At 40.8% G+C, this 27211-nt stretch overlaps 1 protein-coding gene across 1 annotated transcript in view; it reads right to left on the reverse strand.

The window, feature by feature from the left end:
* The window catches only part of LOC124260458, a 91160-nt gene extending 80626 nt beyond the window's left edge, over positions 1-10534 (reverse strand). Inside the window, exon 1 of the mRNA XM_046694783.1 lies at positions 10143-10534. Within this exon, the coding sequence (XP_046550739.1) occupies positions 10143-10263 (121 nt within the window). The 5' untranslated portion in view covers positions 10264-10534. The remainder of the gene's footprint in view (positions 1-10142) is intronic.
* Between the last annotated feature and the right edge of the window lie 16677 nt (positions 10535-27211).

Raw genomic sequence — 27211 nt, forward strand, 5'->3', positions numbered from 1 at the left:
ACATATAAGGAGAATGGGAAAGAGAGAGTACACATATAAGGAGACATGGGAAAAGAGAGACACATATAAGGAGAATGGGAAAGAGAGAGAAACACATATAAGGTGAATGAGAAAGAGAGAGAACACATAATAAGAGAGAATGGGAAATGAGAGGTACACATATAGACAGGGGGAGAGAGAGAGAGAGTACACAGATACACATATAAGGTGAATGAGAAAGAGAGAGAACACATATAAGGAGAATGGGAAAAGAGGTACACATATAGACAAGGAGAATGGGGGAGAGGTGAATAGAGAGAGAGAGAGAGAGAGAACACATATAAGAGAGAATGAGAACACATATAGACAGGGGGGAGAGAGAGAGCGAGAGAAATGCGAAAGGAGAGAGTAATGAATCGCATTTGCCGGTCTGTCTACCTGTCTGAGCACCTACTAATTACGTATCTGTACATGAGATTGTTCCCTTTCTACTAAAGTGACAGTGCATATGATTGCATATTAGCTTACTGGTCTGTCTGACAATTGTTCAATTGACTGTCTGGTTTTCACATTTTGTTTATTGTTGAACGCCACACTTAGCAATGAAAATAATTGCGCCTGGACCAGACAATCCAGTGATTGATATAATGAACAACAGGGATGCGATACCATGAATCAACCAAGTCAGCTAGCCTGTTAGTCGCCTCAATACGACTTGCACGCTTTGCTACCTTCGTAAATTGCCGTATTGTCTTAAGGATCGGTAGGTCACGCTTTCGTGGTCTCTAATCGCACTGAAAATCAAGATCAACCAAGTGTTTGCTCTTGTACTCTACGCGAGGTTTCCTGATGCGAATTTCCGTTTGTTGCTTACCCGTAATTATATTTCAAAATGAAACGACAGATAATACAACCTATATATTTCCATATCAGCATCTCACCGCAATACCTAGACTAATGCTTAGTCTCTGAATATATATAAGTTTGATAGTAACAAACAATCCCATTTAAATTGAAAAGGAGCCCCGGGGAGCGCAGAGATTTAGACCTGAGGAAATCTAGACTTGCTTTATTTAGGGCTTTAGCACTGCAGAGAGGGCTTGGCAGTAGGGAAAATAATGTGGTTCAGGGACTGTGAGACAGATATACCGAACGAACGTTTAACAAAACCATAAATCTTATTCACATTTCAGTCGCCGAAGCTGTCAGCGTTAACCGGAAGCATTATAGGAGATAATGAGATTACACAAAGTTGCTAACTGATTATGCCTCTCAAAACGTCAGCGTTTCTATTTCGAACGTCCCAGTATGTGATGATTCTGCAACAAGAACAAACTGGTAGATTCTTCATCTGTTCCAACAGCCAAAACACTGACGATATTGAAAAGGCACAATTAAGACGCGATTCCCAGAGCCGCGGACAGGAGTACTAACAGAAAAACTTCAAAGACTTTAAGATAGGGATCAGGTCTGGTGAATGTCAGGGGCGTTCCTCTTCATGTTCGGCCTGCCATTGTCCATACACCAGACAGCGACTTGAGAGGTCGAAGTTACCGTGTTACCGTGGTCCGAAACCTCACACCCAAGCAAGAACTCAGCTGGTTGGCCTTCAGAAACAAATATCACTTACACTTCCTAATTCGCGACGTATTTCATTTTGTCACTTGTTCGTTGAGAAGTTATGAAGTAATATCGTTCTTCCCATCCGCAGAAACAAATATGCCCGAGAAAATCTTTGCAAGTCTAGATCTGTTCACTTCTGTGATGTGAGAGATTTAGACCAAACCTTAGCCTTTGCATATATATAATTTTGAGAGTGGCAAATAATCCATTTATATTGAAAAGCCCTGATTCAGAGCCTGTGGATATCTAGACTTGCTTCATGTAGAGCTTTATCACTGCAGGAAGGTCTAGGCAGTTGGGAAAATAATGTGGTTCAGGGACTGTGAGGCAGAGATTGAGAGATTCTAAGGGTTTGCAAGTGTATATAATCATTGTTTCAAACGAACTGTTTCTGGATAACCAATTTACGATATCCGGTTTAATTAGGTTTATCTCTTCCAGATAAAATACAATCGGAGCGTCTTCATATTATAGAAAATAATCCTGCGCCCAAAACTGGGTTATTTCGAAAAAATGACAGATTGTTTTGGAAAAAACACAGCATAAAATTGAATCCTTCCACCTGTGAAGACACAATCATATGTGTTACTTTCTACCGGCCTGGGGGCGGTGGGGTAGCCTAATGGTTAAAGCGTTGGCTCGTCAAGCCGAAGACCCGGGTTCGAATCCCCACATGGGTACAATGTGTGAAGCCCATTTCTGGTGTCCCCCGCCGTGATGTTGCTGGAATATTGCTGAAAGCGGCGTAAAACAAAACTCAGTCAGTCAGTTCTACTACCGGCCTGACGCCACACTGCTCTCTGATATCCCTAATCAGCAAGCCCCCGTTAAATTCTGGCTGGTTCTTTCAGGATAATTTCCAGCACCATATGCTGTGACAAGTTTTGAGCCCTTCCTCATTGGATAATACGAGCTCGTACTGATAACAATCAAATCTGTGATCTGATGGCATTGATAATGCGATTGATACATTTCGATTTGGTTCTGATGGTGATTGACCTTGTCAACTGGATCAAAACCAATTTCGCTTGGCTGGATTCTGTCTTGAATCGGAAAGAATGTTTAACGATGTGTGGCGTCTTTCACAAAACCTGTATAAAATTTACAACCCAAGAGACACTGTTATGCATAGAACAGTCTAACTGCACCGTTGTATAACCGTTATAACTCCATGTCAGCTTGACCCGTGAAGGTCCGGGTTAGAATTGATCTTGTTAACCATTTCATGTGTTGCACTAAACATTCAGATGCAAGAAAGTCCTTATTTAACTCCCTTCCTCTAAAATTAATAACTTTCTCAGACTTACTACCACTGAAAAATTTAACCTCCTTTTAGAAATAATGATCCAAATACTATAGAAATTATTTGCTACCACATGTACAACTTTAAACAAATATAGAAGATCTTATTATTATATGTTTTGTTGCTCATCATATATATGTGATTCATTGTATATCTTGTTTATGTAGTTTATAGAATATTGTCACTGTTTCTGTATGGAACGCTTGCACAATAAATATTTGATTGATTGATTGATTGATAACCATGCTTGTCGTAAGAGGCGATTAACGAGATCGGGTGGTCAGACTCGCTGACTTGGTTGACACCTGTAATCGTATACCAATTTCGCAGATCGATGGTCGAGCTGTTGATCACAGGATTGTCTGGTCCAGACCTGATTATTTACAGACCGCCGCCATATAGCTGGAATATTGCTGAGAGCGGCATAAACTAAACTCACTCACTCACCCCATGTCAGCTTATACCGCCTATATTGTACAACAGTAAACCTTGTTTGTATATCATAAATATCTTGAGTCCTCCAGATCTAAGAAGAAACAAGATTCTCAATTCCTCACAGAGACATACATATTTGAATCGACGTTGTGATATTTCATTCCCGACCAAATCAAAAGCTATCAATTTCGATTCTGGAAATTGCAAAACCGATTTTTGTTCAAATGCATGGTCTACGTGTAATTGATTAGACCTGGAATGGGGCGGTGGGGTAGATTTGTGGTTAAAGCGTTCGCTCGTCACGCCGAAGACCCGAGTTCGATTTCCCACATGGGTACAATGTGTAAGGCCCATTTCTGGTGTTCCCGCCGTGATATTGCTGGAATATTGCTAAAAGTGGCATAAAACCATACTCACTCACTTAGACCTGGAATGATGCAAAATTCGAGTTCACTGCAACCCTTTGTGCTGCGTAAGCCAAGTCACTTATCGGAATGAGCTTTCTTTAAGTCAGTTGTGCCGTGTACCACTTTGGGAACCTATGATCAAGATACAGTGCTGTCGAACCAGTAGTAGAGATCAGGGGCGCCTGGGTTACGAACAAACCATTGGAAGGTCATTGCATTTCTAAGGGCCTTAACTCCGACTGGGACTGCGGTAACTGGGGCAACGTGACCACTTGGGTCCTCTTAAGCAATTTCAGTTAACCAAATTTACTCACCATAAGCAATCTAAAGCAGTTTTAAGCAACAATGAGAACAAATTTATCTTAAAATAATCTTAGAATATCCAGCAAACTATTTTGAGGTTGGCAAGAATGAATAAAAACGCTTATCTTAAGATACACAAGAGGAAGACATGACGGGTAAGTAGCAATGACTACAAGATATCATAATTGTTTATCTAGTCTTCAGTAGCGATAACAAGCCACACAAAGCATACCCAATGTGTTCTCTCGGTGATTACTTCACGTTGGACACTTCCAGCTCAGTACAGCATCCCATTTGCTCGTGGTGTGTAACTTCGCCTACAGTCTCTTAAAGATAATGTCACTCATCGATCACGACCGATCTTCCTGTTATTATCCGCCAGTGGTATTGTGACAGATATGCAGATTTCAAGATAACACTGAAATACAACGCTAGCGAGAAATGGAAACTTAAGTCCCAACGTCAGATGCCTCTGTAATACTGTCGACTCTCTTGTTAAAACTCCACGTGCGTGAAGGATTCATTTCATTTGAAGCGACCCCTGCTAACTGCAAATGTGAATGTTATGTAAAATTATCTTACCTTTCAAAATTTAACAGCAAAACAATAAACCCTCAGCGTTTCCATGTCCAATCTCAGGGCAATGTTACAAATACGCGTAAGGTCGATAAACCAGTCAACTGCCATTGTGGGTTGTCCGTCTACATGTCATGGTATAATGATTATTGGACAGATAATCTAAATATATATTCCAGGCTTTATATATGCGGTTAATTCCAACGCCTACCGTTTCCCAAAATTGATCTCGAGACACGTTCTACTTGGCAAGTTGTACATTTCATGAAGAAACAATTACCGCCGATTGTTGAAAGTCAATACCTTGTGAAAGGTGACTGAACATCATTTGACCAGGTATTGTAGGAACGACACTTTCCATTTAACAGAGTAAGGCCTTGGCAGTACCAGTATGTTGTAGAAGGGATACTTTTCGTGGGTAGACTAAAGCTTAGACTCTGAATCCAAATTTTTCTTTGATAGTAACAAATAATCCCATTAATTGAAAAGGAGCCCAAGGGACTGACTGACAGACTGAGTTTGGTTTTACGCCGCTTTTAGCAATATTCCAGCAATATCACGGCGGGGGATACCAGAAATGGGCTTCACTCATTGTACCAATGTGGGGATTCGAACCCGGGTCTTCGGCGTGACGAGCCAACGCTTTAACCACTAGACTCACAGATTAAGAACCTGAGGAAATGTAGACTTGCTTCATTTTGGACTTAAGCATTGCAGGGAGGGCGAGGCAGTTGGGAAAATAATGTGGTTTTCGGACTGTGAGGCAGACTATGGTCGTGGACAACTGCAACTATTTGAAGGGCTTGGTTGGGGATGGTGTGTTTTTTCCTTCGTTATTCCTTGTGTTATATACTTCCCATGAAAAGTTTAGACTCACATCGAAGATTGATATCTTCACTGACTTGGGGGAACCAACTGCAAACATTATGCAGATGAATTGCATGAGGACCATGAATCAACTTGCTGAAAAGCATGTGCAAATATCATGCATGTGAACAGCTGCGTTTTGGTGTTAAGTTTTGTTAAGAATTCGCCAATTTTCAGTGAGTTTTATCATATCTTGAACTCATGACAATAACATTTTCAACGTTACGAATTTGTTGTACAATACATCAGTTCATGTGTAAACAGTACCTTTAAACAGTATGGAATATTTTGCAAAATTTAATTTAGAACTGTTGCCTGAAGTAAGTGGCTATATTTACTAGTGAGTCTAAACTTTTGATGGGAAGTATATTTATTTTTTTGTGAAGGGTCACACCATTCAAGGACCGCCTCCGTGGTGTAGTGGTTAGAGCGTCCGACCGGAGAGCGGAAGATCGCGGGTTCGATCCCCGACCGCGTCATACCAAAAGACGTTAAAATATGGTACTTGTTGGTCCCTGCCTGGCGCTCGGCATTAATGGGTACAACAAGGACTGGTCGGCTCGGAGTCAGTATAATGTGTCTGAGTGGGGTATTCATGCTTCACTGCGGCATGGTATCTCAGTGGGCTAGCACTATAAAACCAGCTTAAGTCTGGGCTAGTGCAAGCAGCCGCACATACACATACACACGCATGCACGTCGTTATATGAGCGAAATATTCTCAAGCACGTCGTTAAACCCAATTTCACCTCATCTCACACCATTCAAGACACCCCCGGGCCTCTCTCCTGACAACCAGAACCTATACCAGTATTAATTGGGTGATTATGATTTCCCTCTAACGATTTATTTTAATCGACAGTGGTAAGAGTCGCTTTAATCATAACATGTTTTATCACATACGTCCGTACATAGATCCAAGTGAGAAAACGAGCCACTTTCATCCAAACATCCACACATGTTGATATAGATGAAAGTTACCCGTGTTTACACAACAGCTGCACGGACAGGACGTCTCTTTCAGCAGGCGCGCGATGGACATGGTGACAGGTGTCCATCTCCAGGTGTATAGCGGCTGGCGTTCAGCCTCCAGAAACCTAGTACAGCTCCCTCCACACACCTCCCCCATACTTTCAGCTTCGCTGGCTAAGTTTACATTTTTCTCTCGAAAAGTAGGTTCGAGACTGCTGTGTGATAAATTTCCTTCACGGCTGATTGTTTCAACATGTTTGTGGCATTGTGTTGATAAACTTCCGTCGCGGCGAAAGACTAATTGGCACCAACGTTTAGGTCGACACTAGCCTTGTGTATGGCTGTTCTAAACATGGCCGTACGTGACCCTCATTGGGAGGCTTTGTGTCCGGGGCGGTGGGGTAGTGGTTAAAGTGTTCGCTCGTCACGCCGAAGACTCTGGTTCGATTCCCACATTGGTACAACGTGTGAAGCCTATGTCTGGTGTCCCCCGCCGTGATATTGCTGGAATATTGCTGAAAGCGGCGTAAAACTATACTCACTGACTTTTCTTGTGTCTTGTGTTGACCACACTGCAGCTAACAAGGCCGTGTGTGTGTGGAATAAGCCCTATCAACCGTACTGTGTATCTTGAACTGACAATGAACTCTGTCGCAATGAACGATTCAATAAATCGACATTAATTCCAAAATTAATTACTTTCAAAACCTTACCATCGCCTCCTGTTTACAAATAATGAGCAGAAATAATCTGTTATCATATATACAACTTCAAACAAATCTAGAACATCACCAGGTCATTATACACATTTTATTAGTACATGTATTGTTACGCTGACTTACTATAGTGAGTGAGTTTAGTTTTACGCCGCACTCAGCAATCTTCCAGTGTCTGGACCAACAAGCCAGTGATCAACAGAGTGAGCGATTTGCAATTGGGAACCGATGACAAGTGTTAACCAAGTCAGCGAGCTTGACCACCCGATTCCGTTAGTCACCTTTTACGATAAACATGGGTTACTGTAGATGAATTCTAACCCGGATCTTCACGGGTCTGACTTATTATATATCTCGTTAATGTAGTTTATAGAATATTGCCAATGTTTCTTGTATCTTGTATCTTGTATCAAGTGTGTGAGTTGGGTTTTACGCCTCTTAAGTAACATTCTGCCATGGCTCCGAAAATCTCCAGAAACAGACTTCAGTCATTGTGTCAGCTAAGAAGCAAACCTAATTGATTTGATCCTTGTGGTTTAACACTGCGCTCTGCAATATCCCAGTGATACGGCAGCGGCCAATAAATAATCGAGTCTGGATCAGACCAGTGATTGATAGTATGAGCAACGCCCGTCGGTGCACAGGGAGGGATAAGTCACCCACATGGCCATCTGATAAATTCAGTTTTACGCCGCCTATAGCAAGGCTGTACTGTGTGCTAACCACATGGATGTATGGTAATTCTATCCTTCAAATATAAGCGGACAATACCGGACCCCAGTCTGTTATTGATATTTGTTATAGAAATTATCATTTAAGCCATTAATTATTACCTTAGAGGCTTGTGCAAGTCCAGGAGCCCCTGTGAACACGGAGATTCGGAACCTGTGGAAATCTGCACTTGTTACATTTAGGACTTGCCCAGAAAGGACTGGGTGTAAGGGGACCTAATGTGTTTCAGGGAGTGGGGCTGATGAAGGCTAGACTAACGCTTAGTCTCTGAATATATATCATTTTGATTTAACAACTAAACCCATTTAAATTGAAAAGGAGCCCCATGGAGACCAGAGATTCAGAACCTGAACCTGGGAAATCTAGACTTGCTTCATTTAGGGCTTTAGCATTGCAGGGTGGGCTAAGCTGTAGGGAAAATAATATGGCTCTGGGACTGTGAGACAGACTAGATGAAGGCCAGTAATTACCAGTAACTTCCCGATACCAGTTGAGTGTTACGACAAACGAGGATAGTGGATGTTTGCTGTCCCTCGACAGAGCGCGTAATTTGATTTTGTGTGCGGGACATCATCACGTGCAGCCCAGTAGTTCAAGCGTAAGCGTTCGTTCGTTGCACAGAAGGTCCGGGTTCGATTCCGCACATTGGCATAATGCGTGTAGTTCATTTCTGGTGTCCTATACCTGAAGGCGGCGAAAGGAAAACCTACTTACAATACACTTAGTTGTGTGAGTGAGTGGATGTTGTTTTGTTCACCAGATATTTCAATATTTCAACACTGTAACACGACTGCCTCCACATTAACAAAATCTGCCAGTGAGAGAGACAGTGAACACCTATCCACGACATCAGGATATGACTAAACAGCAAAAGGCTTCCCTTCTCAACCGAGCAATGCCAATTTTTGCGTCCATGGTTATTGCGAACCTCCCATGTGGGGACGTTGTGTTACAGACAAACAGAAAGAACGTGATTGAGTCATGGAACCAACAACAGCCCGATCGTCTTCGTTACTCGGTGATTTTATGGGGATTTTTTGTTTGTTTTTCGGATAGTTTTTATCATCACATAAAAAGTTACAGTTGTGCGTACCTATGGCAACGGAACCACAAAGGCATCACACTTGCAACTGGAGCTTGAAATTTCACATATCTCTCCTATAAACGTAGACGGTAGACCACGGGTGTCCAAATGCCTCTCACCGACAGAAGACGACATAAATGTTTAACACTGGACTGGAAACCTGCACGGGGAGATTTATGAGAACAGAATTAAGCCTTATGCAATCTTGCACTTTCGTTCATATGACCCAGATGGTGGAATTGGTTCACAGACGCCAATGCGTGCAGCGGATTCTATTATTCAATCAGACAGACGTTCAAAGCTCTTTTTATGTACATGATCAATGATAATCTATCACTCTGACAATAATGATTCGCATTGCATTTTATTGATGTATCCTTAAATATTTCATGTATATTTTACGATCTTTAGAGTCGAATATTGCAAATTTCGAGATCCAAAGTTTATTGATTATACAGAGGTATAGAACACGTCCATCCAAGACCACAGTGTGTTAATGAACACAACATTGGTAGTAGACGTAATTGTTGATAAGCTGCTTATCCCATGGTGTGTTAATTCACAGGGGATTGTTACGCAAAATACTGGCATCAAGGTATATAATTTCACTGACGGGGTCAAAAAAGAATAAATATATAGTGTTAAGACCCCGTCAGTGACTGTATATACCTTGGTTATAGTATTTTTTTCAGTTACAAGCCCATGTGTGCTAATTAACACAATCATAAATACCTAGGTCAATGGTAGTTTTTATTCTTACAGCGTATTAATAAATAAGTAAATATTATCCGTGTTACTTAAATCAAACAAACAATTGTTATTTCAGTCAAAGCACTTTTACAGAGGAACTACATCACTGTAATGACATATCTGTGCACTAGCCGCTGTCGAAGAAGTGTTTACATGTGCGATACAAAGCGTTCAGCTAAAAGGGCCATTTTACAACAAAATCCATATCTGTTCTTTGGCGCTAATTGAGAATAAAAAATGTCGACATTATTCCGATATCCGCAGGCTTGAAGCCAACAGAGGTGAAGTGGGTGCACGGTGCGTAATCACCGCTCCTGTCTAAGACCACATGGTTAAATGTAAACGTTTGCACGAGGCAGTTGTTGCAATTTGGATATATGCTGAAGAATCACCTACCTTTCGCTGCTTGCACAGTCTGTATTATCAAGGTCAGTAATACTGTTACAAGTCCACACGGAAACAATCCTTGTCTATCCATCGCAGACCGTGACTGAACTTTACAATCACTGAATACCATTTTGTCTTCATTCTTCCATCATCCAAACTTCACGTCTGCCGCTCGAGGGGCGGGCCTTCCAGCACGTGCTGCCTGTCAATTATAACTTCAACCAATCAGAATCAGTGTTCCGTGCGAAACGTGTAAACGAGAAATTCTCGCCCCTCCTTCAGTTAGGCTATGTGTTTGCTTCTTGTTCAAGAATATCGGCGTTGTGCTAAAAATAGCCCTCTCGTTTCGTTCTGTTGTTGCGAAGGATCAGATATCGGACATGTGTCGGTGAAGCTTTCTCGATGGGGCTTCTGTCTCATCTGCTCGCCGCACAAGCTGGTTTCTCGAATTCGTAGTGACATTACTAATGAGCGCGCACAGACACGCGCATCTTGAACCCAACAAACACGATTATTTGTGTTTAACAGTTTCTTCTTCTAATGTGACACAAGAATTTGACCGTTCCATACTTTTCTTTCCGACCCGATGACAGTTTGTCTCAGTTTTCTGTGATTTAACGATGTAACCGCAAGCGAGGCTATGTTGTTTTTCCATCTTTTTGCCTTTTAAATAGATAGACATAAAAATAACAAGAAATTCATTCATCACTGAGAGAAAAATATACATAGAGAGTCACAGTGACGTCTAATTTGTTTTGACGTTTACCATGTCTTGGAAACGTGTACCATAGGGAGGATAAGACGACATTTTAACACTTCAATATAACAGCACTGTCGTCCCTCACAACGTAATTGATTTTTAATCGTGGAACATGAAACAGATGGCTATGCAACTACAAGCAACTTGCACAAAACTGGCATGTGTAAATATTTCAATATTAATTCCTAAAAAAATGAAATTGATAAAATAATGTTATTATTTTCAAAAATAATAAAATCAACATGTGAAAAATTTAACAAATCAGAAACTTATTTAAAGGGTAAACCGAAATCATATCAGATGTTTGATTGGCATTTTCTTTTGTTTTCCCAGATGATGGGGCCAGAACAGGCTCCGAAACATTGTATGAAAATAAAAAGAAGATGAAATCCAGAAAATTCTTAATGTTCACGAAACCATGTCGTCTAAAACTGAATGATGGATTGTACCAGTGACTTCAGAGAGGCATTGTTCAAACTAAATCACAAATCCGAGTGGACATGTTTTCAATTTAATGGTCATTCTGGCCGCGCTGGCCAAGTGGTTCGGTGTCTCGTCGTCTCCATAGCTCAATGACACACAGTTGTAAAAGCAGGGAAATTGAAATGGCGACCTTAGACCTTTAGTCATTTATTTTCCCTTCCCCGAACACATTAAAAGTGACACTCAAAGCCTTCACGTGATGCCTGAAAAGTTGGTTCCATATGTGAACAATGTTTTTGTAGGCCCTTCTCCGTATCCAAGGCGCTTAATGTATGACGGTTAGAGTTCAAGATCCAAGGGGCGAGAAATATGGCGCTGATCCTACACCCGTGATATAGAGATAAAAGGTTATTGAAATACTCTTAATTGTACTTCTGATAAATGGCTTTTACGCGGTATAGCAAACGAAAATACATTATACAGTAGTTAATGTTAGGATATGTTCCTATTGTACTTACCCGTGAAGGTCCGGGTTAGAATATTGGTCTTCAGAACTGCGCAGATCGATGCTCTAAGCCCTTGACTCACTGGATTGTCTGGTCCAGATTCGATTATTTACGCAGAACGATGCTCGCCCTGATGGCTGGAATATTGTCCTGAGTGCGGCGTAAAACTAAGTGCGGCGTAAAACTAAATTCACTCACTCCTATTGTAGTACTCATGATTTTAGTAGTGATTAATTGTTATGTGCGCTCTCTCTCTCTCTCTCTCTAGCTCTCTAACTCTCTCTCTCTCTCTCTAACTCTCTCTCTCTCTCTACCTCCACCCCTCTCTCTCATGATTCTCTCTCTCTCTCTCTCTCTCTCTCTCTCTCTCTCTCTCTCTCTCTCTCTCATTGCAAGCAATTGTGTTGGCTTAAGGATGGACTCAAGACTTCGAAACAACCATTGCTGCCTCTAAATCACCAAGTCAATGACATCCAATGTCAGTCTTCATGGGCGTAGTAGACCGCGGAGATACACAGGCTATTACAGTCACCCACGTCCGCTTTGAGTCGTTGTAACCGTAGTTTGGTATAATAAATGCCGTATATGGTTGCTATATACCGTATTTAACAACACCGCCTCCACCTCTCTTTCCTATAAATGTAGAACAGGTTTGATCTCGCTTATATAAATGTGTATATTTAGGTGGGGGTTCTTTTCGAAATCAAAACGGAGGCGTGTTAAAGCATTCGCTCGTCACGCCGAAGACCCGGGTTCGATTCCCCACATGGGTACAATGTGTGACACCCATTTCTGGTGTCCCCAACCGTGATATTGCTGGAATATTGCTAAAAACGTCGTAAAACTCAACTCACTCACTCAAACCGGAGCATTGGTAAGGAAAGGGTCCAATGTCCCTTGAAGATCAAGATAACGAATAAAGGCAATAACTTCTCCGGAAGACACAGACATAAATATTTTGAGAATCGAACCCAATGCAAATTCATGCTTCCTCATCTTCCGTCTGGTGTGGTCAATACATTGTAACAGGATTGGTAAAAGAACATCTTTGCTATTGCTTTCTGAGAGGTTGTACATACATGCATATACCTGAGAGGTTGTACATACATGCATATACATCGTTAGCTAGAACCCCTCCTGGCGACACAAATGGTGATCTCAATACTATTGGATGTACAAACGATTTAGTTGCAACTTTGCTTATTAAAATGGAGATTACCGAGATATTAGAATCTTCCCCCGTTAGATCTCATTGCAGTGCAGTCGGCTCGGTAATCTCCGACCGCAGCTCGAGGAGGATATCTCAAGTCAGAATGCTGTTTTATCGTGATATTATTCCTCTGACTGTTGATATAACTGATGCACTATGTTTGGCTTCAATCCCCCAAGCCTTATGGTAATTCATATGTTTGAAAAGATAATTGGGCTGGCCAAAGTGGCAATACGAGGTTCCGGAGACGCCAAAGACACGCATAGATCGATCCTGCATATCTGTGCGGGATTTGGAACGGTGGAGATTGCTTTGAAATCGGCGTTTGGTTAGATTTGTTGTTGGAGCGTGGGTTGTGCGGTGAGAAAAAGAGAGATAAAGAGGAACAGAGAGAGAAAGGGGGAGAAAGAGAGAAAGGGGGAGAGAGAGGGTGAAAGAGATTGAGAAAGTCAGTGAGTGAGTTTAGTTTTACGCCAGCTATATTGCGGCGGTCTGTAAATAATCCAGTCTGGACCAGACAATCCAGTGATCAACACCATGGGCATCGATCTGCGCAACTGAGAACCGATGACATCTGGCAACCAAGCCAGCGAGCCTGACCACCCGATCCCGTTAGTCGCCTCTTACGACAAGCATGGGTTACTGAAGACCAATATTCTAACGCGGACCTTCAGAGAGGTCCGGGTTAGAATATTAGAGACACAAAGTCAGAGAGAGTGCGGACAGAAAAATGCATAAAGACAAAGAAGAGAGAGAGAGAAATAACAGAAATGTGTCCATGAAAATAGCAACAACACAATATACATGTAAAAGCAACATGGATATGAAGCAACAGCAACATAGCATTCAATAGCATGTGGCCATGTAACAACAGTTATATAGCATTCGATAACATGTGGTCTTGTAACAACAGCAAGATAGCATTCGATAGCATGTGGTCTTGTAACAACAGCAACATAGCATTCGATAGCATGTGGTCTTGTAACAACAGCAACATAGCATTCGATAGCATGTGGTCTTGTAACAACAGCAACATAGCATTCGATAGCATGTGGTCTTGTAACAACAGCAACATAGCATTCGATAGCATGTGATCATGTAACAACATTAAGATAGCAGTCAATAGCATGTGGCCTTGTAACAACAGGACACTGGCATTCGATAGCATGTGATCATGTAACAACAGCAAGATAGCATTCAATAGCACGTGGTCTTGTAACAACAGCAACAAACATCTCTCACACAAACACTGTAACTAACATCTCTCACACAAACCCTGTAACTAACATCTCTCACACAAACACTGTAACTAACATCTCTCACACAAACACTGTAACTAACATCTCTCACACAAACACTGTATCTAACATCTCTCACACAAACACTGTAACTAACATCTCTCACACAAACACTGTATCTAACATCTCTCACACAAACCCTGTAACTAACATCTCTCACACAAACACTGTAACTAACATCTCTCACACAAACCCTGTATCTAACATCTGTCACACAAACACTGCACATCTCTGACACATCTCTCACAACAAACATAGCAACTAACATCAAACTCACACAAAGCATAACAAACAGTATCTTATAGCATGTGACCATCACACAAACATAACATCTGATAACCCTGTATCTAACATCTTGTAACACACAAACACTGTAATTCGATAGCATGTCATCACAAACAACTGTAACTAACATGTCTCTCACACTGTAACTAACATCTGGCAACCCTGTAACTAACATCTAACTGGCACACAAACACTGTCATGTAACAACAGCAAGATAGCATTCACAAACACTGCAACTAACATCTCTCACACAAACACTGTAACTAACATCTCTCACACAAACCCTGTAACTAACATCTCTCACACAAACACTGTAACGAACATCTCTCACACAAACACTGTATCTAACATCTCTCACACAAGCAAGATAGCATTCAATAGCACGTGGTCTTGTAACAACAGCAACAAACATCTCTCACACAAACCCTGTAACTCACAAACCCTGAAACAGGTTTTGGAACAGGAAGAGATTGTCTAAGCTTCTGTATATTATATATTGATACAAACAGTTACCAACAATATGTAAAACAAATTTTCGTTCATAGCCTTAATGTAAAGGTTAGAATAGCATAAACAATATTTCAGTGCTAAAACAACCGACACATAACTCAGATCACCTCACAACAGAAACAGCAGAATATGGTATCATCGTGGGTAGCATCAACGCAGTCTGGTGGGTGGAAAGCCAGACGCCTCTGACATGTATATTAGTCATATAGTCATATATATCATCTTGTGTCTCGTATTGTGGGCTAATTTCCTGCAAAAGAAGGATGAAAATAGTGGACTAATTGCTTTTCACGTGGACAGCGAATCTCATATAACAAAAGTCGTTTCTGGGGGTCAATATATTGTCTCACGATAATACCTTGATTGAGTTCAGCAATATTCTTCAATATATGGATACAAGTCCCAAGAATCACCTCTGAGTTTCCTTCTTTGCCCGTTTTATGGGGATATAGGGGTTTATTTCTCTTTACACGGATGTTTATTATCACCCGGTTTGCATTTATATACATTTCTTATTTTCAACCTGTTATTATAATCTTCGGTTTCTGATACTACCCGAGTATTGACAAAGTTAAAACTCCAGAAGGCAATCGAAAGATATCGCTATGAGAATCAGTTTCTAAAAATAATGAAGGTGACCCAACGCAAATGCTGCCTCAAACCAGTCTGCATGGAAAACATGCTATGGCCACTGAGTCAGAAATGGTGGTGCGAATCTGCGTGAACAAACAAACAAAGCCATCCTGATAAGTGATCGATGTTGTCGGCAACGTCCCGAGCTGTCGTTATAAGAATACACGCAATCAACAAACTCTCTGTGATCCGGTTAGTCCAAGGACAAGCTACTTGGAAACAGTAACCATGGCAACTCGGACTGAACAGGGATTATAGGGCCGGCGCTACTCGCGAGGCGCTACTTCCGGTACTAAGCTGGTTCCCGGCTCCCTTTGCACGCGCCAACTTGCGATATGCGAGACGGGCCCCAGCTTATTTCCGGTACTAGATTTCCCGTGACAAGCGTATTTTCAAGAACCAATTCTGGTTCCAAATTGCGCGACCGCCAAATATGACTTTGATAGACCAGACCAAGTTTACTGTGTTTGTCACCGATCTCGCTAAGTGCCGTGATCTACGGTCATGCGTAGCGCAGCCAAGTTGTCTGAGGATTCGTAATACAAGGTCCCATCGTATTGTTATCTGTCTCCGAGTGGGTGAGTTTTTTACGCCGCACTCAGCAATATTCTAGCTATATCGCGGCGGTCTGTAAATAATCCAGTCTGGACCAGACAATCCAGTGATTAACAGCATGAGCATCGATCTACGCAACACGGATACGATGACATGTGTCAACTATGTCAGCGAGTCTGACCACCCGATCCCGTCAGTCGCCTCTTAGGATAAGCATGGTTGCTGAAGATCAATTCTCACCCGGATCCTCACGGGTATTTATGACAAGCATCGTTTGCGAATGGTTCCACCACACGTTCATCCGAGAGAAGGACGTGTAACATCTACCCACTCACTCACTCTGGCCCGGCAGCCCTCAACGTTAACTTCACCGCTGGCGAGACGCGGACGGAGCTGATGATTGTGTGGACGCTTCACCCAATGGCCCGTCACCTCCTTGACTCGGCCAAACATGGACGGAATCCATTTGGAAGTCGTTTTGTTCACGTGACTTTCACGGGACACAACACAACCAAGCAACATTCTTGAACCATGTATACAACAGTTCAAATTGATTCAATTTCCTTTAGTCTTCAAATCAAAAGGACCCGTGAAGGTCCGGGTTAGAATGAACCTTCAGTAACCCATGCTTGTCGTAAGAGGCGACTAACGGGATCGGGTGGTCAGGCTCGCTGGCTTGGTTGACACATGTCATCGGTTCGATTATTTACAGACCGCCGCCATATAGCTGGAATATTGCTGAGTGCGGCGTAAAACTAAACTCACTCACTCACTCATATCAAAAGGTACTTCACTTTCCTGTTCACAGAATTAGAACAGGTCTGGTCTATCACAGAAAAGGACCACCATATTGTCCGGACTACATGCGATTGGATCTGGCGTAACGCGGTTCACACTGAATTTACACAGTATTCCTACACCATTGCTGCCAGCAGCGTTCTGAAGGAACATTTCAAGTGAGCCTGGCAAAGCGGATCGTCCCTTGAACATGACGTCTGATCGCTGTATTTGATTTCTCTCTACCAACACACATGCACACTTGTAGAAAGCTTGGTTCAATATTCATATGCAGAACCCCAAACAAGTCATAATGAAGGACTGCATATGCTACGGGGATTTGAAGGTTTCTGATTGCAAATGCTGTTCTGACTTCCACACCACCCTTAAAGTACACTTCTTTCGTAATAGGGCGGTGGGGTAGCCTAGTGGTCAAAGCGTTCGTTCATCACGCTGAAGACCCGGGTCCGATTCCCCACATGGATACAATGTGTGAAGCCCCTTTCTAGTGTCCCCCGCCGTAATTTTGCTGGAATGAGCACCGTTCAATTCCGTTGGATAACAGGGAGTTTGTAACAGACAAAGGGTTGTGTGTGTGTGTGTGTGTGTGTGTGTGTTGTTTTATTAAACGACGTGAGTGAATTAGTTTAGTTGTACGCCGCACTCAGCAATATTCCAGCTATATGACGGTAGTCTGTAAATAATCGAGCCTGGACCAGACAATCCACTGATCAAAAGCATGAGCATCGATGTGCGCAACTGGGATACGATGACATGTGTCAACCCGATCCCGATAGTCACCTCTTACGACAGGCATGGGTTACTGAAGATCAGTTCTAACCCGGATCTGCACGGCTCTATATTAACCGGTACTGGACAAGGTTAGAGTCAACCAGGCCGACATGTCCAGCAGGAATCGTGTTGCAATCGTTTGTCGACAATGAGAACTGTATATGGGTAGCTGTTGACTATCAAACAGACACACTTTCTACCATTACCTATGTTTGTTTGGATTGTGCTTTTTACAGCAATCTATGTCTGTTTTACTGTGGACTGAAAATAATCGAGTCTGGACAAGACAATCCAGTGATTGATAGTGCGAGCATCGATATACGCTGCATGATCCACGAGGGTACGATGAACCGTGATCAGTTAAATCACTGATCCATTAGGTCACCTCCATCTTTGTTTACTTGGTCAAGCTCTAATATGATATCCCAAAATTCTCAATCAAGAAGCTTTCTGAAGCAAAGACCCGTGAAGGTCCGGGTTAGAATATTGATCTTCAGTAACCCATGCTTGTCGTAAGAGGCGACTAACGGGATCGGGTTGTCAGGCTCGCTGACTTGGTTGACACATGTCATCGATTCCCAATTGCGCAGATCGATGCTCATGATGTTCATCACTGGATTGTCTGGTCCAGACTCGATTATTTACAGACCGCCGCGATATAGCTGGAATATTGCCGAGTGCGGCGTAAAGCTAAACTCACGCACTCCCACAATTCTGAAGCATAGCTCAAGTATAAGATGTAAGCAATTCATAATTAAAGCAACAACCTAACAAATTGTTTTTTTCACATATTTATTTCCATAAACGACTTGCTTTTAGCTCAAAGGCAGATCAAAAACACGACTTTTGTGCTTAGAGGGTTTTCATGAACGCGTTTTAATGCATTTCAGTCCCACACTACAGCAAACACATACTGCGATAAGTGTATATTTGTAGACACATTGTTTCCATGACCGTTGACCCTGTCCATACCGTAAACAAAAGCATCGAGTCAAAACAATGGCTGTGGTAGACTCGTTGGACACAGCGTCTTTGTTTTAAACGAATTACGCCCACCTGTTTCCTGTTAAGCAGGGTCAAGGGCGGTCACGTGGGAGGAAGTGTCTATTTCGGATAATTGCCGTCGAACACTAAACAAGCTGACGTTGAGTAAATATCCGAACCTTGTTTCTCAGAGGTTAATAACAATGTAAGTGCTATAGAATTCACCAATACCATTTTACGTTAAGGTTTCCAGATTTCCCAAGTTAAGACGAAACATCCTGTTCCTGTACTATTTAAAGGTTCATTTAATAACTCCTACAAAGTCGGATATGACAGTTATAGAAACCTATGTGAGAATTGTTTAATAGCAATTAACATGAATGAATGAGTGAGTGAGTGAATTTAGTTTTAAGCCGCTTTTAGCGATATTCAAGCAAGATCAGGGCGGAGGACACCAGAAATGGGCTTCACACATTATGTTGGGAATCGAACATGGGTCTTCCCAGCGGGCACATTAACGTTGAATCAACGTTGAATCAACGTTGAATTTTGGTTGTTTGGTTGATCAACCTTTCATAAACGTTGATTCAACGTTTATCATGCGACCAAAGAAAGTTAGTCGAGATTCGTTTAGTTGTCAACGTTGTTTCAACGTAAGGAACCAACAAAATGTCAACTAATTGTTTCCTTGGCAAAAGATCAAGATCGAGCTAGTGACAGATATAATCTTATATATTATTTGATTGTGCATCGATCAACGCACGGAAATATTACGTAAATCGCAGTTTTAGGTATACAGTCATCAGTTATCCAAATTGCATTACATTTGATATTTTCCCCACAAAACTGTGAAAATTGTATAATTCCCGACAATTTGCTTTCAAACACAAGCCAGATGTTGACCTTTCGATCGCCTCGTTTGGCCATATCCGGACATGCGCACAATTATCGCGCGCGCAAAGGCAGCTGATCGTTGTCAGTTCACTTTGGCGAAGTTCAACGCAATATCGTTCTATTTTCACCATCTTCACGGCATGCTGGTGTTTATTTGGTAAGTATGTCCTTCATGTATAATGAAAACGTAGGAATGCCGTTTTAAATCTAGCAGTAGCAAGAAACTCCGAATTAGGGCTCATGTTTTATCTCACAAGGTTACCAGTATGTCACAGTACATGTTTCTCAAAAATTTAGTGGAAGCCGTGTTTTCCATGTTTTCTTTTGTTATTTTTCAATATATTTCCATTCATATATTTGGCATTTTACTATATAATGGAATAAGATTTCCCTTTTGTACCGATCACCTGATTTGAATTTTGCAAATATACATTTTCAAATAATCAATGAAGTACATCAATATAAGGAACCGTTCATAATTAAATATATGGCTGCGGGTGGGGTGTTGATTATAAGGGTTGGAGAGGGTGGGGTGGGGTGTCACCCATTTTGTTCAGGGAGCTAAGGGGTCAGCATTTTTGTACACACGCACTATGTTTAGAAATTATGGGAAGGGAGAGGGCGTCATAGATAATGTACATGACATGCAGGGTGGGCCGTCTCTTATTCTGTACATACTCATACACTTTAGGGGTGGGGGGTGGGGTGTAATTCACATTGTACATAAAATCAACATCACCCCAAAGCCATACATTATGAACGGTCCCTAAGGGCAGCTATACAAAATCGGAAAGGATTAATCAACATTTTATATTCTAGATCTATCAGTAAATGATGCATTGAGCACGCCCTGAACCCTGTCAACATATGTATATTATTGGGGGAGGGTGGTGGAGAATGGTGTAAGGAAATGCAACGAAAATTTTCACTTTAAAATGTCTTGTGAAAGTCTTTGTTAAGGATGAAATTGTATATAATATATTTTAACTTTTATTTATTTACAAAAGTGTAACTTCACTAATGATTCTTTGATGGGACACCAAACGTTGCACCCACAGACTTTCATTCTTACACTTGTTTGGAAGGGATATGATAATTCATGTCTCTTAAAGGTTAAAATCTTACATACAACAGAAGTAATTTTAATGTAAGGAACATTTAATTATGAAATAAGATTATTTTAATGGAATTTGCAGAAATCTCATCTTCGAAGACTGGGTGGCAGCAATTTTGTGGATCACATAAAAAGGAGCAAGGCTAAGGTAACACGTTTTTAACATTTCACTTGTTTCCAGTATATCCACCACAAAGTTTAAGAGAAAGATGATAATGCTCTTTCATTACCACCTGTTTTGAATATTTGTGATAATGTTTGGTCTTTTTTGGTGATAATAGTTGGTCTTTATTTTCATTTATATATTAAGGTTGATCATTTAAGAGAAAAAAATTGACAATGATTTCTCCCGGAGATGTTTAGTTTAATGAGCACTCCCTTGCTTGGCGCCATATTGTTTTTCGACGTAAACAGCTGGATGCAAGATAGCACGCAAGAGGACAGAAGTCATACATTTATAGATATATAGAGATGTTTATTGCTGGGAAACACACTCTTCAGGTATTTGGTCAGCTGTAGAATTTGAATATGATGTTTTTATTATTGTCAAAGGGTAGGTTTTCATTATTTGCAATCTATTATGTGTGCAGTGAAACATACTGAGATTTGGAAGAGTCCATTATTTAAAAGTACAGGTGTTTGTTAGATATCAGCATTTTATGTACATGTTCCCTTGTTAAGATCATCTATCGAGTATAATAGAGAGAAGGTGTATATTTGTAGTGTTTTAAATCAGAGTTATTTTCAGTGTATGACCTACATTTCAATATGTTTTGGCCACCTGTCACCCCTTTGGTCAAATGGAGTAGGACTTCCATTTCTTGGAATTGAGAGTCCGAGATGCACTGTTTCCAAGAATTTGCGTGTGCCAGCGATGTTTGTTTACGAGTACATTTAAGTCTTTTGAGTGTAGATTGGAGTTGTAAGAGATGTTATTCAATGTCTTATTATTCATGGTATGATAGATTATTTCTGGCAATGTAGAGTTTAATCTCATTATTTTATTGTTCATGATTCAGAGAAGCATAGTTATGACGTCGCAGATAATACGCACACATTATTCATTATATGAGAGATTTTCTAAGCGTTCCTATAAAGAGATTAAGTGTAAACATTTATGAATTATAAAAAGTTATTTATCTGAGTTTTATGAGTGTACAAATGACAAAGAGAGAGAGTAGATAATAGAGAATATATTGTATACTTATGAGGAGCTCATTATTGTTTTCAGAACTCAATGATGCATACTTCCTTGTGTTTGGGAACAAATGGTGTTGGGAGACCTCCCACAATAGACTTGTTCTTTGACCCGTGAACCACCACCCATTTTGTTTTCTTATCATTTAATGTAAAATGGCTTTTGTTACAATTTATGACAAATTGCTACATCAGTTCAACTCCTATTAATTTGAAATAATCATTTCCAAGAATCCCTAAAGAAAACTAAATCTGACAGAATAACAACAATCTTCCATTGTTTTGCAGGACAATGTCAAACAATTTGATGTCAAGAATGAATGTTGATGGGCAAAACGGCAAGTTTTCTTCTAAGAATACAAGGTTGTATTCTATCATCTCTAGTAAGTTAATTACCAAGTGCAGCATTTTCATCATGACCATAGCAAATAATATATGACAGTAAAGCATCGTCTAATTCACCCTACCGGTAATTCATAGTCTAATTAAATAATCAACTTGCAATTGAGGATTTTCTTTTGCAAATGTTTAAGAAAACTTCCATTCCTTCGGTTGAAAATATAAATTGTTTACACTTTTCGTCATATTTTGTATTGATGCTGTTCATATGTTCACATGCCAAGTTACAGCAGTGAAATGAACCTTTCAAGTGATTGATTAAACAAATACTTGAATCATTTAAGACAATATATCTTCCATATAATTTATTCATGTATTTAAATATAAAATTTCAGAATGTGTCCTATCTCAAAGGGAATGAGATGGGAATGCATCCGAAGCAAATTTCAAGAAAGAGTTAGGAACGTTTCTGAAGTATCCACCTGACTGCCAGGCAGGGAGTGGCCGAAAGAAGAGGAGCTGATATTTGTGTTTTGGAGTTGTAATTGTGTTGAAAAAATCTGAACTGTGGTATTGAAATTGGTGGCGTAAATGTCACTTTGATGCTCTATGCAGATGATATTGTGTTATTAGCACAACAGAGATCACCTACAGACTATGTCATGTGTGATGTTTTACATTATGCATTAAACCACGTTTTCTGTGTGCGTGTGTGTTCATAAAGATTTCATGAAAAGTGACTTGTTTTATGTGCTGTCTTCAGGTATAGTTCCTGGTCATCTTGGATCCCTTTCATGGTGAAAGTAATTGCATTGTGTTTATTCAGGGGTCTGTCTAAGAGCTGAAATTCAGACAAAATGTCTTCTCGGGACAATTTCCACCTTTTCAAGATAACAATACAACAGTAAATAGTTTTCTTAATTTGGAATACTCTTTTCTTCTTACTGGAATTATACGTCCAACTGACATAAAACTTAAATGAACATTATATTGAATGTGGAATTTTAACCAAGTATTTTATCAGGTAAATATTTTTTACTGCAATTTTCTGTTTGAACACTGTTTATTGCAGGTAGCTTTTGGGTATTTTAGCTGGATGCAGGAGTTTGGTGCTACTTTATTGTAGTTTTAAAGATGAAGTGCGAGTCTATTTACAGGAAAGCGTAATACCTCCCAGACACAACCACGATATGTCAGACTTCAACATTGATTCCACGTCGGATATCTACGTCAAAAAACTTTCATATACAACCTATTTTCAATCTATTTTCAACGTTGAGGATCAACCTTTTTCAATGTTGATAATCGGTCAAACTTCAACGTTGATTCCACGTCGGATATCTACGTCAAAAAACTTTCATATACAACCTATTTTCAATCTATTTTCAACTTTGAGGATCAACCTATTCTCAACGTTGAAACAACGTTGATAATGCCTGCTGGGTTTGGCGTGACGAGAGAACGCTTCAACCTTTTACTTGATCAGGATATATTAATTTTATTAGATTATTATGCAAAATCATTCTTATATTCTCCTGTAACAAAGTTCAATTTCCAATCTTGAATCAGACACTACTTTTACACATGAACTATTTCCTTCATTAGCCAAAACATTAAAACCCCAGATCTTAATTCTTGCTACTGCTATACAAAGAGCGAGCGCTATGATCTGATCATAAACAGATTTAAATTAAACAGACACATGACATTTGGCGGGGGAAACCAGAAATGTGCTTCACACATTGTACCCATGTTGGGAATCGAACCCAGGCCTTCGTCGTGACGAGCGAACGCTTTAACCACTGTGTTACCCCACTGCCCCTGTATTTAAAATAAAAAACTGGACCACTAATCTATGATACGATTGGTGGTACCTACACGTATATAGATCCGGGGATAGACATTAAAACGTTGAGGCATCACGTGGTAAAGACTAGACTGGCATCAATGTCATCTATTTATTCCTTCAGTATTGGTACAGATGTTGGTACCTTCTCCAAAAAATGTGAACAGCAACGGGAAGGTCAACATCGCAAATAGCACTAAAAAATTAAAGAACACACGATCTTTCCATCTGGCTGTAGTAGGTCCGTCATGAAATGGCCCACTCGATCAATTGTCGGCCGACAGACATCAACGTTTCCTTACGTTGGTCGTTCTCATAACAGGCAAATAAACAGCTTTTAAGAAAATTCCGTCTTCTAAATATTTGTCTGGGACAATAGGAAGCCTGAACTTGCAACGTAGAGATTGATTCCGACCATGTCATTCCATATAACGGAATATTTGATCAACGGTATATTTACATCAACCCATATCTTCAATGGTTGTTTTGCAGTTTACAATACACCGCCAACAGGTTCTCTTGAATACCATCTTATCCCCGTCCTTTATTTTTTAGCGTTCACTACCATCGATCGATACCTCTTTGTACACTCATTCATTTCTTGAGGTGTATTTGAAATAATTTGGATACAAAGATCCATTTTTAGTAAATCGTGCACATTTCTTTGAAAGGGGTATGTGAAACCAACTGAAACTACAACCAATGTTGTTGGTAAATGCAGCAGGTGGGGGACAAGGTTTGATTCCCATATGACAGTAGCTACAGGTAATACTGGTTTTGATTCATTCATTATTTATTCCTTCCTTCCTTCATTTGTGTTGATGTTAGATAACACAGTGTTCGAGATAACTGAACTTACATTGCGATGTACATGTGCGTGCGTGCGTGCGTGTCCGTCCGCTGGCCCTTGTCCGGAATGAATGCTAGTGCCAGCACATTGGACAGTTTGCGACAGCATGCCGGTCAATGCTGTGTATGCCCTGAATCACGAGATCCAACAAGTACAGTCTTCTAGCGTGTTCTGGTGTGACGCAGCCTTTGTAGAACACCGACATTTCGCTGTGTGACTTCTTCCTCCTTCAAGTCTGAACAACACGTAAAGATCCGGGTTAGATATATTGATCTTCAGTAACCCATGCTTGTCGTAAGAGGCGACTAACGGGACCGGATGGTCAGGCTCACGGACTTGGTTGACTCGTGTCATCGGTTCCCAATTGCGTAGAACGATGCTCGTGCTGCTGACCACGGGATTGTCTGGTCCATACTCGATTATTTACAGACCGCCGCCATATAGCTGGAATATTGCTTAGTAGGGCGTTGAACAACAGTCAACCAACCAACTAGGTTCACCCACCGCCCCTTATAGGGTAGTAATCATATCTGAACCAGATAGTGGTTGATAGCAAGATGGCATGTTAAGGGCTTGGTGACATATTATATGCATGGGATCCCCGTATCACAGCTTTCTCGAGTATGGTTGAATGGGAACCTATTCAGAGTTGCATTGGACTGATTATTGGAGAATCAACGTGGCTTCACGACACATCATATAAATGTGATATAGACATACAATGTAAAAGTTTAAAATAACCCATGTTGCTACTCTCTGTACAGATGACGGATATGACTGATTGCATTAACTTACTGGGATTTACTTTGACTCGGACAAAACAAGACAAACGTTTTCATCAGGGTAATATGTATGAATCCGACATGATATATTTCTTTATCTTTATTCGCAAGCAAGAAGACACAGATTGACATTTCCTCTGATTGAGAATAGTTTCCCCAGCAATGAAACTGTTTTGGGCATTTTCAGGATTCCAAAAATCCACATAGTTTTATAAAGGTTAGTTCTCATCCGGACATCAAATCCATCCATGATGACGGTAACCTCTGCGTACAAAGAGTGAGTGAGTGAGTATGGTTTTACGCCGCTTTTAGCAATATTCCAGCAATATCACGGCGGGGGACAACCAGAAATGGGCTTCACAAATGTGCCCATGTGGGAAATCGAACTCGGGTCTGCAGCGTGACGAGCGGACGCTTTAACCACTAGGCTACCCCACCGCCCTCTTCCTACAAGAGATCAGAGATGTTTCGTCAATATCCGTGATAAAGCGGATCCTGGCACTGATATGGGAAGCAATTAGCATGTGCCACCTTGGACCACTATGTCCAGTGTGCGAAGTTTCAATAGTACGAAAATGTTATAACACCTCATTACATACGGTTTAATAAATAACAAACGTGACTGGTTGAAAATATTGTTTATTACAAACATCTGCCGACAAGCAGACGCGGCTCGGTGAGAATGAGAGCACATCGCGCTCCAGCAGGAGAGAGGGTGCGCAGTAGAACAGGAAGGGTTATGGCCCGGGAAAGCGAAATCTGGACTAAACCTCCTCAATTTAGGTTTTGCTTTCGCGGGAACGGTCAAGCCACAGTTAACACTGAATTTCGCGTTCCCGGGACTCTCAATACACAAGAAAAACAAAGAAGTGTGAGTCGTCGTCTGATACCATAGTCATGGTAGAAATTAAACATATAAATAACAATAAATGTTGGACCACAGACTGTATGTTTTTAGATATCGAGAATAGATGAACAGGCCAACCAAGCAAGATTATCTTGTGTGTCTGTGCGATGATTTACCACAAGAAAAGCTGTAAACAAACACAACGTAATGTACATTACTCTGACTCTACCGACATAATCTAAACGTGGGTTTGGGGTTTTGGTTGGTGAACCATCGACATGCTACCATGGGCAAATTAACCCATATGTATGTTGGTTCTTTCATGACACTAAATATAACAAAACTTCCGTTGGATAAAATTTTGCAGCAAGCTTAAATGCAAAGAATACGCACTACCGACATTGCAAAAATGCCGCCAAAGAACCAAATGTTTGCTTCTGACGCTGCAGTCTTGATGAAGGTTGGTACTTATTGTA

The sequence above is a fragment of the Haliotis rubra genome, unplaced genomic scaffold (assembly GCF_003918875.1).
Source record: "Haliotis rubra isolate DU_JTF1 unplaced genomic scaffold, ASM391887v1 Scf764, whole genome shotgun sequence".
Taxonomy (NCBI): Eukaryota; Metazoa; Mollusca; class Gastropoda; order Lepetellida; family Haliotidae; genus Haliotis; species Haliotis rubra.